General features: G+C 35.9%; 1 protein-coding gene across 1 annotated transcript; it reads left to right on the plus strand.

Annotated features, from left to right (window-relative positions):
• The first annotated feature begins 1740 nt into the window (after window positions 1–1740).
• Window positions 1741–8189, plus strand: LOC129271069 (uncharacterized). Its single transcript, XM_054908422.2, has 3 exons — window positions 1741–1894; window positions 2835–2913; window positions 4957–8189. Exons 1-3 carry the CDS (start codon window positions 1780–1782, stop codon window positions 6047–6049), a joined length of 1287 nt encoding a protein of 428 aa, XP_054764397.2. The 5' UTR covers window positions 1741–1779; the 3' UTR covers window positions 6050–8189.
• Window positions 8190–18295: the final 10106 nt, after the last annotated feature.

Raw genomic sequence — 18295 nt, forward strand, 5'->3', positions numbered from 1 at the left:
TTCCTCCCCTTCTTCCCTCTCTCTCTCTTTCTTCTCTTCTTTTCCCCTCTTCCTCTCTCTCTCTTTTTCTTATCTTTCTTCCCATCTTCCTCTCTATTTAAATATTATTCTCTTCCTTCCTCTTTTTTTTCTTCTTTTTCCTCCTTTTCCTTTCTCCTTTCTTTTCTTCTTTTACTTTTCCCTCCTCTTTTTTTCCTCTTCTTTCCCCTTTTCTTCTCCCTTTTTTTCTTTGTCTTTCCTTTCCCCTTTTTCTTCTCTTTTTTTCTTCTATTCCTTTCTCCTTCTTACTCTCTTTTCTATTCTCTTATTTTCCCATCTTCCTCTTTCTTTTTTTAATCTCTCCCTTTTCCCCTCTTCCCCCTCTTTTTTGAGCTTGGGGTGGGGGGTGAGGCAGTTCCCCCTCGGACCCCCCATGGATCCGCACCTGATAGAACCCCATGGCCTCGTATCATTTGACCTTTGGACCTCTCGATGATATTTGATATATCTGATCATAATTTTACACACACTGCGGACTATCGGACCCGCGGTCTATCGGACCCGCGGTCTATCGGACCCGCGGACTATCGGACCCGCGGTCTAACGGACCCGCGGTCTATCGGACCCGCGGTCTAACGGACCCGCGGTCTATCGGGATGTCCCCGATTGGTCAGTTTGTTTAGCGATTGATCGCTAATTCAATTCAATTCAATTCAATTCTTTTATTTCATTTCCATTCAAAACATAATACAAAGTAATATAAAGTAATACAAATCAAGTACAATTTTACAGAAGGGCATTCTTACTTCGTAAAAAAAAAAACAGAAAAAACAGTATAATATAGAGCATAAATGGAAATGAGGGGGGTCCACTAAAAATCTTTGTGTTACGGAGCCCAGGAAAAATACAAAGGTATATTTTGCGTCGTCTCTGCATGCAAAGTAAATACGCGCATTGAGACCGAGGAAAATACAAACAATATACCTACCCTTCCCGATATTCAGAAAAAAAAATTCATTTCATTTTTCATTTATTTCTCCTCAAGAGATCAAGATAAAAATACATAAAAAATAGACAATGTAAAATTGTAAATACAATGAACATCAAATTTAAAGAAAGTGAGGAAGGTAATGACAAAAAAGGAAGAAACCTTGTGTGAGGCCAACCCATAACAAAAATTGTACTAAAGAAGTATTAAAAACATCATATAATCACAAATTCAATGAGAAAAAAAAACATAACAAACAAACACCTAACTAAACCTTAACCAAATGAGAATGGGGGGGAGAACCAAAAATAAATCTAAGACTTAGACAATAAAAACGTTTTGTAGGGCAATACGGTTTTGTAAATGACCCCTTAGATGTCTGATACGGGTGATAATAGGGCTTATTGTAATTAAGATTAACAGTGACACCCAATAGCGGCCAATATACTTGATCTTATTCTGTAACATTTTTAATCAGTCTATTGTCATGATTGTATATATAAGTATGTATTTTTAAGTAGGCCTGTATATCTTAATATTTACTTTGTGTTTTAAAGGGGCCCCAAGGAAAACCAGAGTTTGTGCTGATTGGGCTACCTTTTTTTTAAATACCGGGATGTGAAATGAATAAATAAATAACCTCATTGACAACCAAAAGATAAAACAAAGCAAAATCCTCAATAAAAATCATGTCAATGCTTACTCGAACAGCAAGACCCTCTGTGAATTTACGAATATGTTATATTTCATTATCATTTCATTTGACAGAATCAAATCTTCATTCGACAGACTCCTACATAGCACGAAGCACGATGGATCAATCTAATGCTGCCGATAATTGCCGATTGATAAGAGGTTACCTATCCCAGAGAAAGATACTGGTCATTCTTTCGGTTGCTTCAATAATCATCATCTATTCCATTGCCGGTAAATTCAAAGCTCACTTTTTAAATTTGTTCGTCCAGATGATAAGGCTGATATTCCTGGAGCTCATTTCGGAAAGCTATGGTAATTTTGTCGTAACTAGCGTGGAAATCATGATTGTGATTGCCTGCTGAGCTCTGTTACTATGGTCATCATAGGATGGTAGTTACTGAGATAACTATTTGGGCTAAACTTATACAGGAAATGAGTTCCATACGAGGTTCCATATTATCATGGAATTGCGGCATATTTTGACTCATGTATGTTACAGTATCGTTGAGGGGCGCGGCCCACCCGTACAGCACCCTCCCTTGTAGCACCCCCCCCCCTGTAGCACCCTACCCTTGTAGCACCCTCCCTATGTAGCACCCTACCCTTGTAGCACCCTCCCTATGTAGCACCCTACCCTTGTAGCATCCTACCCTTGTAGCACCACCAGGGCGGTGCTACAAGGGTGAGGCAGCTGGTTAACTCCAAGATTTATTCCTTGAATGCTTTAGCACCTAATGGCGGCTCAGCTTATACAGCCGGAATAATCAACTGCAGTAGAGTATATATGCAACGTCGCTGGACCATATTATTATTAGTAGTAGTATTATTGTGAGCATGTGCCGAGCTGTGAAAAGTTACATATCGTTGTCTGATTTAAAATATTAGTGAGGCTGACTCTAACTGACATACATATATTTGTCACTGCTTAAAATGATCTGAGCATGTGGAAAAATATTTTTTTCCTGTCAGCATCGTGCATCGGTTGAAATAGACTTGACTGTGGGTTGCAGGGGCTTTCAAAAACGGACAAAATATAAAACAAGTGTTCGCTCTTTACGAACACACTTGCCATCAATTTTGACTACTGCCCCTTATATGCTCATACTATTTTAAGCTATATATCAGAAAGGTTTTTTCGAATCTAAATATTATAAACAATCACTTTAATCAGGTACTTGGATGCAGAGCAAGAACGAAATGTCTTCTTCTGACCCTGTAGCTACCTGGTATAACAATGAAAACGATAGAGGGTAAGTAAAGAGTATGGGTGTGTGTGTTTGTGTCACGTGAGAGACAGATAGAGGTAGTGGGCGTGCATTATGTGTATGGGTAACATGTTGGGTAAGGTGCATTTAATTTGCAATGTAATTTTTGCGACGAACTTTACTTGCAAAATCACTCTCATCTCATACACATGCGCAACAAGACATTTATGCATTAATCCATATTTTATACAACCAAACTCGATGCGGGACCAGATACATATACAGTGCGTCCCACAAAAAATGAAACCGAGATTTATCGATGATTTATCATAACTTAATCGCAAATACAATAGACAAATGACCTACCATTTTAAAGCTTAGAATCTCCTCTTTCATCTGAAATTACTTAGATTGTTTCTCATTCACGCATGAGTGAGCAAAAACAATTCGAAAAGGGGATACCAAAAAGTCACTTGGCGGGCCGTATCTGGATTTTAAAAAGAAAACCACATTTTTAAAAAGTTCAATATCAGCTCTTTAATTTGATACCTCAATCACAGAAAATGGTCAAGAAATAACAAAGTTCTGGTTATTTGAAATAAGGCTTGAATTTCAATAATTTCATAAAATAAAGAGGTTTTACAGGCTAGCGTTCAAACTCACTCGACACTCCGTTTTGTTGACGATCAGCCATGCATTAAGTCTTTTGTTACCGTGCGATAGCTTCTGTGGGAAACCGGTGAAAACACGTTTATTTAATGAAATTATGGAAATACAAGCATTGTTTCGAAGGATCATAACTTTTTTACTACTTGACCATTTTCTGTGATTTAGGTATCAAGGAAAAGAGAAGATATGGAACTTTTTAGTCATGTGATTTTCTTTTTGAAATTCAGATACCCCCCGCCAAATGAGTTTTTGGCATCCTTTCTTCGAATTGTTTTTGCTCAATCATGCGTGAATGAGGAATAATCTAAGTAATAATAGATGAAAGAGGAGATTCTAAGCTTTACATTGGTAGGTAATTTGTCTATTTTATTTATGATTAAGTTATGATAAATCATCGCTAAATCTCGGTTTCGTTTTTTCTGGGACGCACTGTATGGCTGTGTAAGTGAAAAGACGAAGTAAATAAAAACAAGTCTAAGAGAGACCAAATCAAATCGGATTTTTGACCATGGGGCTTCATCATGAAATGAAATTGTTATGTAATCAACTGTATCATAATATAGTTACAAGGTGCGCAGAGAAGTGCGAAGCGCAGCAGTTCCTTTTCTCTTCATCTGCGTCTACTTATTTGTCCTTCCCTTTTCTAGTTTCCTTTTATTTCCCGTCCCCTGTTTTCCCTGTTTTCTCTTTTACTCATTTGTCTCTATTCTATATTTACTTTTATTTTGTATCGCGTACTTTTCTTTGTTTCTTTCATTTCCTCTTACTCCCTTGTTTTTACTTGCCTCTCTTTTCAATTTCTCTTCCCCTCTCTTTTCTACGTTTTCTTTTTTTTCTATACCTTGCTCTTTGTCTCATGTGCGTTTGCTTAGGTCCCCCTCTCTCTTTCTCTGTTCTCATCTCTTTCTTTCCTTTATGACCCGCTGCGCTTCACGCTTTAACTTTTAGCGCGTTGTCTTTTACACTTTGCGCTTTGCGCACTGCGTACTTACAAAGCTGTTGATTTGATAATTTCATCATTCCCTGATGAAGCCCTGTGGGCGAAAATTTTATTTATCTTCCCTTTCTTACGGTTGTTTCATCAATTTTCTCTTTTCATACCACTGGATCCACCGAGCTTGCATTAGAAATTATGCGATTTAAGGCACTATAAATAGGAACTAAAATAATCGATTTTCCGTATGATGATTATTTGGTAACTGATGAATTCATTCGATCAACGTGTGCCAAAGTCAAGACAGCAAACATGAATTAGAGTGTGAGAAAAAGGGAGAGAAATATAATTGATTTTCAAAAAATAGAATATATATATATATATTATGTTTATATGCATGTACGTGAGTTTAGACATTTCGAAAATAACATTTTTAAAATTCAATGTTAGTGAAGTTTTAATTTTCTCTCTTTATTTTTGTCAAGAACGATTGTTTCGAAAAGTCGAGAAGCTTGGGGCCTTTATGGCTTCCAAGACAGAAGATTGGAAAATACCAGGACACTGAATCAACTCATGGACGACAAAAGTGCCAGTCTGACGTTTTCTCTTCTGGCCAATGCCACGCAACATAGAAAAGGCTTGCCCAACTATTACATTCATGGGACCAGTCTTGGACTGGGAGAAGATTATTCGAAATGCAACATAGCCTTCGTACACCTGCATAAGGCAGGAGGAACCACAACTAAGGCTGTATTAAGAAATGTTCGTAATAAAGCAGAAATGCCTGCAGTAAAACTGAATAGGACCTCTACTGAAGTCTTTGCCCATTACATAAAAAAGGGGCAGACATCCAAACCTACAGTTTTCATGGGAGGTTTTAGCTTTGGCATATGTGATGTTCTAAAGGGTAGACCATGTACATACATGGCGGTTCTTCGTAATCCATATGACAGGATTATATCAGCGTACTATTTCTGTTATAACAGTCGTTACACCCTGTGTGGACCGGTGTCATCCAAAGACGTTTCCATCACTACTTGGGCGATTCATCAAGGAAGTCACTTCTTTAATCAACTTCTCATGCTCCCGGACACATGTAAGAGGGATTCCAGATCTGATGAGTACGTCAAGCGCTATCAAAACCATACCAGAGATATTATCCCGTACATAAAAAAACACGAAGACGCATGCTGGTTCCAACAGAAGGCTCTACACAAAGAAACATTAACGAAAGACCAACGTCATGCACTTCTACACTACATTCTTGAAAACCTAGAAAACTGGTTCGGGGTAATAGGACTTTTAGAGGAATATCAGTTATCCCTCGAACTTTTTGGAGAAGCTTTCAAAAGGAATTTTACGGCTGCATATTCAGTCCGGCTTAATACCGGAAAAGCAAGAAAAAAAGTGGATAACACGTCTATCAAACAGATGAAACAAGATTTACTTAATAGTGCTGAAGCAAGAGAGGCGTTATATGAAGATATCTTGATTTACGAGAAGGCCGTTGACATCATGAAACGTCAAAAAGAAGAATATTTTCGAATAAAGAATAGAAGACAAATGTTAGGTTATTAGAATTTCCATTGACGATGATATGAATATAGGAGCTTCTGGTATTAACTGAGCCTTGATGAAAGATTTATATCCATATTCTTATCGAGAACACATTAAAGTTCCAGGAATTGATCATGTAGATTCGCTGCTCAAGCGGCAAAGGGCGAACACCAATCCTGGCCTCGCCCCTGCCATTATCAACCATAACCGACGTGAACATCGTCCTGAAATATAAAAAGAGTATAGAGAGTGAAAAACTAATAACATCCATGTCTTCCTTATATTTATTTCACTTTTAAAAGCAGGATTTACAATGAGGAAATTTCGCTTGTTAAGTCTAATCTTGAAAAAATTACTTAATTCACGTCTCCAATGTTGGTCGCGAAGTTGGATAAAAGGGTAGTGATGTATAGACGTTTAATACTGCATATACCTTTTTTATCTTAGGGATCATTATTTTATACACTATACATTGACAAATCTGTGTGAGAAGCATATGAACTATATGTTGACACAATTATGAAAAGGAGAGAAAAGCCTGTGTCGTTGCCAATTTTGATCAGTCATATTTTGTTTTTTTTTTCATTGATTTATTTATTCATATTTATTTATGCAGGCTACTAATCGGTCAGTCGTAGCTCTGGGCTGTGACGGGCTGTGACCGAAGACTGACAGAGCCTCTGCTGTGTCTTTCAGCGTATTGTTAGAGGGGGTTTCCGCTTCTCCCAAGCATTCAAAAGCATAGAAAATGTATATAGTTCAGTTGAAAATGGGGGTTCCGGTGCACCACCAATTTTTTTTTTGTATTACCTGAAGTGTCTAGTTAATGAATATTCATGTTCCCTTTGCTAAATCGTGTCCCATATATATGGGGTTCAAAATTGGAAATTTTGGCGGCCATCTTAGATTTTTCATGAAAATCAATTATTTCTATAGTTTTTCCACAGACAATGTGAAAATATTAAATTAATACGCTTTTCACTATGGTTTAGACAGTAGAAATCGATTGCAATCGTTTTCTTGACAGAAGAGGTCAATATTTTTTTGGGGGAAATGAGAATTTATGCCCAAATGTTCATGCTTTTGGTCAAAAATTCGCATGTGCATTAATATATTTATGTTTTATCATTAAAATCAACAACTAATGCAAAATATCAGCATTCGACATGAAAAGGATATAATTCTTAACGAGAATAATTATTTAATCCCCCATTTTACTGAAGCAGTGGAATAAATAGAACCGACGACATCCAGGTCAAATGGTGCACTGCGTATCTTTTACAGGACAAATGTTCATCCATAAAAAAACGAATGTATGATATAAACACATTTACGCATTCTTCCGTGTTTTACGACTTTTTTACGCATTCTTCCATGTACATAGATTACATTGTATTTACATTCATTGTTAAATTGTTAAATCACTATATTATTGATATGTTTATCTTATATGAAATTGGATGTAACCTGTGAAATGTCAATCGGAAGAGAATAAATTTTTAATCGAATCAAATTGAATAAAAAAAAAATGTGTAAAAAGCAATGAACGGTCACCTGGGGAGCGTTTCATGAAAGGACTTGTCGGACGTTTTATCCGACAAGTCCCATTTTATAAGACAGTTGCCATAGTAACAGTGCTCCTTAGCCAATCAACATCAAGGAAAGTTGTCAGATCTGACAACTTGTCAGACAGAAATGTTGATGAAACACTCCCCTGGTTTCTTTCTGACACCATCCATAGGCTGATCCAGGGAGGGGGCTGTGGGCATCCCTCTCCCGATTGGCGGAGCAAAAAAAGGGAGAATAAAGAAAAAGGGAGGGAAAAGAAGAGGAGGGAGACGAGTGAATAAAATAAGATGAGGGGAAGACTTACAAAATCTTTCATGTCACTCGCATTGCCTGCTAGGTGATTTACATACCTTGCTCAATATGAAGCTTAAAATATCAATTGTGGGAAGTAAATACACAAATCATAATAGTATTATTATGTTCTGGACCCCTATGCAGAACAGAGTGGTAAAAATTACCCCTCTGAATGGGCAATCCAGCCATTCATATGCATTCATTTTATTTTTTAATTATATCTGATGTATTTTGTTTGTATTTTGCATGTTTTTATGAATGGAAAATAAATACAATACAATACAACAATTATATTTCAGATCGGAAATCGAAATTTCATTTTTTTTTATTAACAAATTGTAAAAATGTAAGTTTTATGATCTGAATATTTACATGTTCCGCTTGCGCTGCGCACTCGCAAAACTTGATTTGTCAGGAACCTATTATTTTCGTGTATTCCATATTCCATAATGTTCTCAAAATATCCCTATTCAGGTCTTATTGTCAAAACGTATCAGCTAGCGCTGCACGCTCGCATTTTGATTTTATGTATATCTCAATATTGATTCTATAACAAACTACTTAAAATCCCCATTTCATGACAGTTTATCAAATATTTCGGTCACATTGCGCTCACATTCATTGTTAAAAACATATTAACGCATGCATCCTATTCATAACTACAAAAGTGCTTAAAATGTCCAGTTTTCAGGCCATGATATAAAACAGATTTCGCGCTCCCATTAGGCTTATTAGATTAATGAATAAAATATTAAATAATTTAATTTCCCTTTTTTCACAATGGAGTAACGACAAGATTTTTCTCGCGCTTGGAAGATAGTCATCATTTTCATATGAGTACATCAAGTCCTTAGCATATCCCGGTCCTATGTCAAAACCCAAAGTTATAATAATGAAAACTATCACTTCTTTATTAAAGGACAAGTCCACCCCAACAAAAACTTGATTTGAAGAAAAAGAGACAAATTCAACAAGCATAACACTGAAAATTTCATCAAAAAAGGATGTAAAATAAGAAAGTTATGGCATTTTAAAGTTTCGCTTCATTTCACAAAACAGTTATACATGTATGCACATCTCAGTCAGTATGCAAGTGAGGAACTGATGACATCACTCACTCACTACCGGTATTTCTTTTGTATTTTATTATATGAAATATTTTTATTTTCTCGTCATTGTCATGTGAAATTAAGTTTCATTCCTCCCTGAACACGTGGAATTCCATTATTTTAACATTTTTTGCTTCAGACAAGGAGGTCCTAATCGTCAAATTCGTAAAAATTGAAATATTGCATAATTCAAACAATAACAAACAAAAGAAATAATGAGTGAGTGAGTGACATCATCGACTCTCTCATTTGGAAGAAACTGGCTCGTTCATATATTTGTTAAAAATAAGCGAAACTTTGAAATGTCATAACTTTCTTATTTTACATCCGATTTTGATGAAATTTTCAGTATTGTGCTTGTCTGATTTTTATTGATTCAAATCAACATTTCTGAGGTGGACTTGACCTTTAAGTGCGATCCATATCCACCTCACACTTTTCATACAAACTGCTTGAAATATATATTATAGACCATAAATTGACCCATTTTCAGATCGGAATATCGAATATTTTAAGCTCGCGCTTACTTTATTTATTTACATTAAAAAAATGTATTTAGAATGCCCAGATTCGAGGTCTAAATCTGAAACACGTGCGCGAATGTTTATTCAGATTCGCAGCTTGTTCTATATTTAAATCATTATCCAGTTTTAGATCAGAATATCAAAAATATTCTGCTCGCGCTTTGCGCTCGCATTATCAATGCAGGAAGATCCCCAACAAACATGACAAAGCCCAAGTTCTTCTCGTTGGAGATTCAATGATAAGACATATTAAACCCTCGAAACTTTCAAAACGAACAAAAGTGAAATGTAAAACACTCCCAGGTGCCAAAATAGAGGACGCGTACGAAGTCATTGATGGACTCGCAAAACGATTCAACCCGGAGGAAGTTATAGTTCACCTCGGCACCAACAACCTGATCAATGATGATGAGGATGAAATTGTTGCAAAATTGTCCTCACTCTGTGATGAAATTGTCTTCCAAACTGACATCAAATCGGTTACTGTATCAACAATAATCCACCGACAAAACGAATCTCCCCATGACCGAGCCTTCCTAAAGAGAGTTAACGCCCGCACAAAACTTTTGGCCAATGAGCGCGGTTGGTCGATTATTGACAATGATGATATCCGCCCCGATGTTCACCTGTCGCTAGATGGCGTACACTTGAATAGAACCGGAGTTACTGCGTTTGCACAGAACATCATACAACACATTCGGTCAGATACACATATTAACACACAGCGTTCTTTTCAGAATCGTCAACCAAGCAATCACCGACGGAGACCGAGAGCAGTGTTTCCACGCGATTGGATGGGAACCTTGGAGACTCCGAGAGGATTTCCAGATGTGGATCAGTTTTATTTAACACAAAAAACATTGGAAATCACGACGAATATTATGACCTGGAAAATGGATACATCCAGCCATTTAGTGAAAAGGGTCTGAAAATATGTCAAATGAATATAAATTCATTGCCAATGAAGATGGATGATTTAAAATATATTCTTAAATACAACCCGTTCGATATTGTAGCATTAACAGAGACTCACTGTGACTAATCCATATTAGACGCCGAATTATTGATAGAAGACTGCAACATCATTCGTAATGATAGAACTAGACATGGAGGAGGAGTCGCTCTTTATGTAAGAAGAGACATTCCCTATACTAGGGTTTATTACGAAAATGAACTCGAGACTGTATCTATAAAAGTTAACATATCCAGGAATGAAACTCTTCTTATTTGTGTTTTATACCGACCACCTAATGTTCCAATTAATTATTTTGACAAAATTACTGAACTGATGGAAAATACGATCAACGACAATATTGAAATGATTCTAGTTGGTGATTTTAACTGTGATCTAAGTCATGGAAAACAAAACTTTGATTCAAAACACCTGTTATCCATGATGACTGGTTTATTATTCACGCAATTAATTAATGTTCCTACTAGAGTAACCATATCATCAAAATCAATAATAGATCATATTTATACTACCAATCCTGATAAACATATAAAAACCGGTGTTTATAAAACTTTTCTTAGCGATCACCATTTAACCTTTACAATTTATGGTGAAATTCCCTACAAGCAATTAGAAAACGTTATAACCTGGCGTGATTTCTCACAATTTGATTACGAAGGGTTTGTAACGGCGCTTGCACAGAAACCTTTCGATTTTATATTTCAAATTACTGATGTAAATGTGGCATGGGAGAAATGGTATGATATGCTAATGGAATCTGTAAATAAGTTCACACCTCTTAAAAGCAAACGTATGCGGAAAGATCCCTGCCCATGGGTTACCGGCGACACGATACAGTTAATGAATACACGTGATTATTGCCATAGGAAAGCTATACAAACCAATTGCGATGTGATGTGGAATGCGTACAAATATTACAGAAATTTGGTCAACAGAATTGTTAAGCAACAAAAGAAAGCATATATTGACAACATACTTCAGGCGAATGCTGGTAATCCCAGTGCTTTATGGAAAACTTTAAAGAATTTAACAAATACAAATGTATGTAAAAGCATAACGTTAGAAGAATCAGGAAATAAAGTCACCGATTCAGGCGAAGTTGCTAACATTCTAAGTAACTATTTTGATAGCTCTATAAAAACCCTAACTGATAAATTTAAAACAAATGAAAAAAATGTCTCTTCAAAGGGCTATCGAGCTGAGCACAGTACGGCATCACATATTGATTTATTTGATCTACCAACTATTGACAGAGAATTTGTTAAGAAAGAAATTAATAATTTCCCGATTACCAAGGCTACGGGTAATGATGGAATAAGTGTAAAGATTTTGAAAAATATTTGTAATATAAACATTGTCATCGACTCTTTAACATATATATATAATCTCTCGCTGACAACTGGTGTTGTACCCGCTGCATGGAAGATAGCTAGGATACAACCTATCTTCAAGAGTGGAAATAAATTTCATGCATGTAATTATAGGCCTATAGCTATCCTTCCCATATTGTCTAAAATAATTGAAAAGGCAGTTCACGTGAACCTTTTAGAACATTTGTCGGAAAATAATCTACTAAATTCTAAACAGTTTGGGTTTCGACCCAAACATTCATGTGAGACTGCCCTCATCTGTATGGTCGATGAATTAATAAACAATGTTGATAAAGGGTATTTGAATGGCTTAGCACTGATTGATTTACGCAAAGCATTTGGTATGGTTGATCACCAAATTCTTATTGGTAAATTGGCTAAATGTGGTTGTTCTGATAAATGTCTTACATGGTTTACGTCATATCTTAATGAAAGAAAACAATATGTCAAAATCCAAAATACAAAGTCAAATGTCATGGATGTCAGCACAGGAGTGGCTCAAGGTTCGATTCTTGGGCCCCTCCTCTTTACCATTATGATAAATGATCTTCCCAATTATATAAGTAAAGGAAATGTTTATATGATTTTAAAGCACACATTGAAAACATTGCTCTAACTGTGAAACAAAAGCTAGGTGTAATACGAAGATTGAAGATGTTCTTCTCTACTAAACAATTGTCTGATATATATTGGGGTTACATTATTCCTCACATACTTTATTGTTGTAATGTGTGGTCACAGAGAAGTATAGGAAATTTTAATACTTTGAATAAACTACACAAACGAGCTGGTTATGTAGTCTCAAGAAAGTCTTGGGATACCCGATCATTAGATGTTTTTAAAGAGCTGAGTTGGCCAACTCTCGATAAACTGTTTTGGAAAACAACATGTTGTCTTATGTATAAACGTATCAACAAATTAACGCCTGAGATTATGTCTAATAAATTCATATTTGCTGATGAAATCTCAGTACGAACAACTCGCAATACTGAAAAGATGATGTTACGCTTACCAAAATGTAAAACTGAATTTTATAGAAAATCATTTATTTATTCAGGTAGTCAAATCTGGAATGATCTGCCGCTTGTAATCAAACAAGCCCAAAGCCTAGAAATTTTCAATAGAGCTCTAAAGGATTTTCTCACGTGATTACACACTCAATATCCACGTTTTGCTTATACACTTAATGCTATGAACCTATGTTTTAATTGTATTACCATGTTTTATACCATAAAGTCTTTATATGTATACAATTATCTATGTGTGTGTCCAAGTGAAGAGGTGTGGGTGTGTATGGGTATGTGTACACTGTGGGGAATGAGCTGCTGATTTGGCGCCTGTGGTGCAAGCGTAGTGGCTGCGCTGCGGGTGCTGATTTTCTAGTTTAAATTTGAACTAGAAAACTGGCACTTGTGGTGCAGTAACAGCGCTGTATGTGCTGAATTAGCATTTTATTTTTTACAGTTTATATACATAGGGATGAGTGCGTGTGTGTCTATTAGTATACATAAGTTTGTATCTATGAATTTGTTATATCTGTATATATTATGTATATCTACTTTGTAATTAAAGGGCCCCAACGAAAACCAGTGTTTGTACTGATTGGGCCACCCTTTTTAAATATGTGAAATAAATAAATAATAAATAAATACATTACTCATCCATTTTATGATTTACAAAACATGTCCCGTTTTTAGGTCTAAATCTTGAACTTTTCCACTCGCGTTTGCATCAATTGTTTCTGTTACAAGGCCTACCTATTCTGTTTACGATTACATAAATGTACTTAGAATTCCTATTCTTTAGGAAGGAATGTCAAAAATGTTGAGCTCGCGCTTTGTGCTCGCATTATTTGATTGTTGAAATATGTTACGTCTTCATGGCTTACTGAAAGTTGTCCTAAACAGGTACCTTTTATATCAGTTCAAAAATTTCCACTCGCGCTCGCAATGATTATTAAGTTGCATTAGGAGTGGGCTAAACATGGGTCAAAAATCCTTTTTTGCCATTTTAATATGGCAACAGTTCTTATTTATTCCTTGTAATGTATCTCAACATGAAATGACAATATTTTTTGTCTTGGGTCCGAGACAAAAGTGTGCCGGCCCAAAATCCAAAAAGGCCTCCAAATACCCCCCCCCCCCCCCCCCCAACAAAAAAAAAAAAATAATAATAATAATAATAATAATAATAATAATAATGAAATTTAAAAAAAATAAAATAAAAATAACAAATCAGTTTTGGCCAAAAATTCTTAATTTGGTGGTCTTTTTCTCTGGTTTTGATGTCTAGTCATATGTTTTGGGGGACAGGCAGTTTGTTTTACCTGAAATGAGTACTTTTAAACCATTATATGTTGAGTTAAAAGGTGATTTTACCTAAAATCACACATTTTTTACCCTTTTTTCAACAAAAAATAGGTTTCATCGTCTTGTGGTTCTTGGACATTGGACGATACGAGTTCCACAACAGCAAGTAGTTTCATATAGCTATATTGCTCTTATTCCTCTACTTTGGGTTTTACGGATATTTGCGAAAAATATCATATTAATTTTTTTAATGCTATTTATCCATAGGGGCTATACAGTATACATTGTATTGTACATACTGCACATTGTAGGTCCATCCGTTTACCATCATGACAAGGTCTGTATATAATCTATAGTGTCATAGAAATGAGCTCTTGAATTAGATGCCTCAGAAAGTGAATACTGTATGTTTTGTCTCATAATTAAAGATGTGTTTTTGTCAATAATGCTCATTCGGGGGGTGGAGAGGAAAATATCATTAACAATGAATTATAGTCAACCCCACATTATGGCACTGTGGCTATTCTGATTAATTATGGTAACTTTACCATCCAATGGTAACTTTCATGGAATCCTTGATTCTGATTGGCTGTTGATCAGCGTTACCATGGTATATCTTGACCCCATAAACACAGGGTTAGACCACCAGGTAAAAACAAGCCTCCAAATGAAGGAGATATGGCTAAAAATATGATGTACATATATGTACACGTACATGATGCTTACGTGCGATTTATGTTTATCATCGGGTTACATCATGTACATCAGCTAACAAGCAATCAAATTCACAAGTCAGAATCTATTTCTAAACCTCAGGAGCTCACTACTATGACATTATAGTTTATACTATGACACTATGGTTTATATACATTACTTGTTATATTATGTACGTCGTGGTGGTCAAGTGGATATATGCAGTGTACAGTAGAATATACAGTACATAGTATACCGTACAGCCCCTATGGATAAATGACATTTTTTTTTTAAAGATGTATTTTGCAAATATACGCCAGCCCAATTTAGAGGAATAAAAGCAATATAGCTATATGAAACTGCTTATTACTGGTCAACTGGTATCGTATAATATCCAAGAACCACAAGATGACCGAACCGAATTTTTGGTTGGGAAAGGGGTAAAAAAATGTGTAAATTTTAATAGGTAAAATCACCATTTAGCTCTACAAATAATGGTTTTAAAAAAGTACGAATAGTAGGAAAAATAAATTGCTTGCCCCCAAATATATGAAATATATAAAATATGAATAGACACCAAAATCAGAGAAAAAGACCACCAAATAAAGAAGTTGTGGTCAAAACTGTGATTTGGGGGGGAGAGGGTTTGGCGGCCATTTTGTATTTTGGCCCGGCACACTTTTTTTCTCGGACCGGAGGCAAAAAATATTGTCATTTCATATTGAGATAAGGTAAAAGGAATACAAAAAAACTGTTGCCACAGTAAAACCAAAAATTACCCATTTATAGCCCACTCCTAGTTGCAGACACATCCTGTTCAGGATCACAAACATTGCCCAGAATGCTCAAATTTTAGAACAATAAACATGAAATTTCAACAACAACAACAAAAATTAGCTCGCACGCTTTGCGCTGTGGCTAGCCTAGGCTAGCGCATTAACTTTATCTCAAATCTGGACCTTTCTATATGCTTGCGGCTGACTAATGCCATGGTTAACTTAGAATTGGTTAATTCCGAACTTTACGTTTACCAATGAGCTTGGTCGGCTTGGTTTAATAGGTCTAGTACGTCCGTACTATAGAACTAGATCTAGTTACACAATTGCCGATTTGGAGCACGGGAAATCAAAACTAAATAATTGGTAAATAAAATTTTATCGATCTATTATAATGTTGATCAAGACGGGATCAAGATCAAGAGTTTACTCTGCGATTGCAATAGTATGCAGAGCCGTGCGTTAAACATAGATCACATGCATGTTCTGCTCACTGTGCCTGACGTTGGAATACGTTCCATGCGGGTACAGCGTACACTGTTTAAAAAAAAAACCTGATTTTACAGAAAAAAAAGATTTTGCAAAAAGCAACAACAGAATCATTCTGTAATTTCATAAAACAGGAATTTTTCTGCAATTTAACAGAACAGGTCTGTTTAAAAAGGGGGAAAGGGTGTTTTATTAAAGGATTTCTTTAAGATTCCATACACCAAATACCAATTTCCTGTAAGATTACGCAATCTGGTAAGATTACAGGTGTTCTCGAGACTCTGCTGCAGGAACTTCTTTTATTTTAAGGATAAATTTTCTAACAGTGTAGATCAGAGTCTATCAAGGTCTAGAGACTAGACTAGTCCTCAGATAAATTTATTTAGATCTAGGACTAGTTCTTTATACGGACCTATTAAAGGCTACTAAGCTAATTCTAATTGGTCTAACCTAATTAAACGTGAAGTTCCGAATTAACCAGTTCGAAGTTAACCATGGCATTAGTCGACATTAGGCATTAGACGGGTAATAATGATAATGATGACCATGATAACGGTATATTTACCCAGGGTAGCCTCTTTAGTTCCGAAAACTGTTCTCCCAGCGGGTCCTGCTATTATTATTACCCGGCTAAGCTATACCTATTCAGGTGCACACAGCTCTTTGAGAACAGGACCAGATTTGACATAACGTTACTGCGCTAGCCTAAGTTAGCTCTAGCCTAGTACTTTGTCTTGTCATTCATGGCAGTTTGAGAATTTGATCTAGATATAGATCTAAGCCTGTAAGGCCTATGTAACTAATGTAAGGGTACCGGAAATTTGAGGGCGCTGATTCATTTGTGGCAACGTGAAACGTTTTTAACGACGACTGACAATTGATGTTGTAAAGATAAGTCCACACGCATGCGTACTCTTATTCCGAAGACGCAAGTCATGGATATTCATATCGGCTTCCAGAACTGCGGTTGGAAAAATAATTTCGTGACCCGCCCCTGCCATCCATTGTATATTTTGCACTATACATGTACAGGTGTACAGCCAGAACATTGTTATTACCTTAAAGTCGAATACCAAAGACACGCCAGCGAAACAGAATCCATACCAACCAAATCTATATTACTATTTTGTTTAAACATCATACTTTATTTCTTCCTCATTACACATAACATGTTCAAATAATGAATAACACAAAAAATAGCATAATTGAATCAGAATTCATGCAAAAACAATGTTAAAAGATTATTCCAAAAGTAAACAAAAAAATAATCTGTATGTACATGTATATCTTTAACAATTTATAATCACAAGGGAATAGTATTTAAAAAATGAAATTTTCGAGAAATCTATCTGAATATAGTTATAAAATACAGACCTATAATCTATAGATAGATTTCAAGTTGAACATGATTTTTTTTTCATTTACAATACAATTAAATCAAAGTCATTTGAGGAAGTTATAACAATAAATAAACACCCCCAAAAAAAATCACACACACACACAAAAAAGAAAACACACTCCACCACATTTCACCCATTCAACCACCACCCCACCCCCAATAAATAAAGCATAAGAAGAAGGAAAATGAGAGAGAGAGATAAAAGGGACCTCACCTAGGGAGGACTGTTTCTGTGGTATTTCGTTGTGTCCAATGGCATACAATCGATCGGTTTGTAGTCAGTAAAGTTAGTGTGTCTCTAGCAAGACTAAGCAGCGTTTCATCCGAATGGCCTCCCCCCCCCCCCCTTTCTCTCCCTCCTCCCCCTCTCTAATACGTCTGTTTGCCTCTCTCTCTCTCTCCCCTTTTTCTTTCCCTCTCTTTCTCTTTCTCTCTTTACCTCTCTCTTTCTTTCTTTCTTTATTTCTCTCCCTTTTTCTTTCCCTCCATTTATCAACCTAACCATGCTTAAGCATATAATCATCATTTGGAAGACCGTTTTGATTAAATTCGGTATCCCTGGTTACGTTTCAACGAGGATAAATGTAACTATGAAGCTTCCTTCTATTTAATATATTCAGTTGATCAGCTTGAACGAAAAGTTAATTTTGTCAAATAGGATAGCCAAGGTCGTTTTGAGTCGCATTGTACCATTTAAAGGATCGACGGAAAATTAAACGAGAGTTTCGATGACACAACGTTGGATTAGACAATACATTTTGA

This window comes from Lytechinus pictus, chromosome 11, assembly GCF_037042905.1.
Source record: "Lytechinus pictus isolate F3 Inbred chromosome 11, Lp3.0, whole genome shotgun sequence".
Classification (NCBI taxonomy): domain Eukaryota; kingdom Metazoa; phylum Echinodermata; class Echinoidea; order Temnopleuroida; family Toxopneustidae; genus Lytechinus; species Lytechinus pictus.

What these genes read in the sequence shown, in the direction of transcription:
- LOC129271069 (XM_054908422.2), top strand. Translation starts at nt 1,780, where the DNA reads ATGGATCAATCTAATGCTGCCGATAATTGCCGATTGATAAGAGGTTAC. An exon ending in CATCATCTATTCCATTGCCG is followed by an intron (nt 1,895 to 2,834) that starts GTAAATTCAAAG and finishes CACTTTAATCAG; the next exon opens with GTACTTGGATGCAGAGCAAG. An exon ending in AACAATGAAAACGATAGAGG is followed by an intron (nt 2,914 to 4,956) that starts GTAAGTAAAGAG and finishes ATTTTTGTCAAG; the next exon opens with AACGATTGTTTCGAAAAGTC.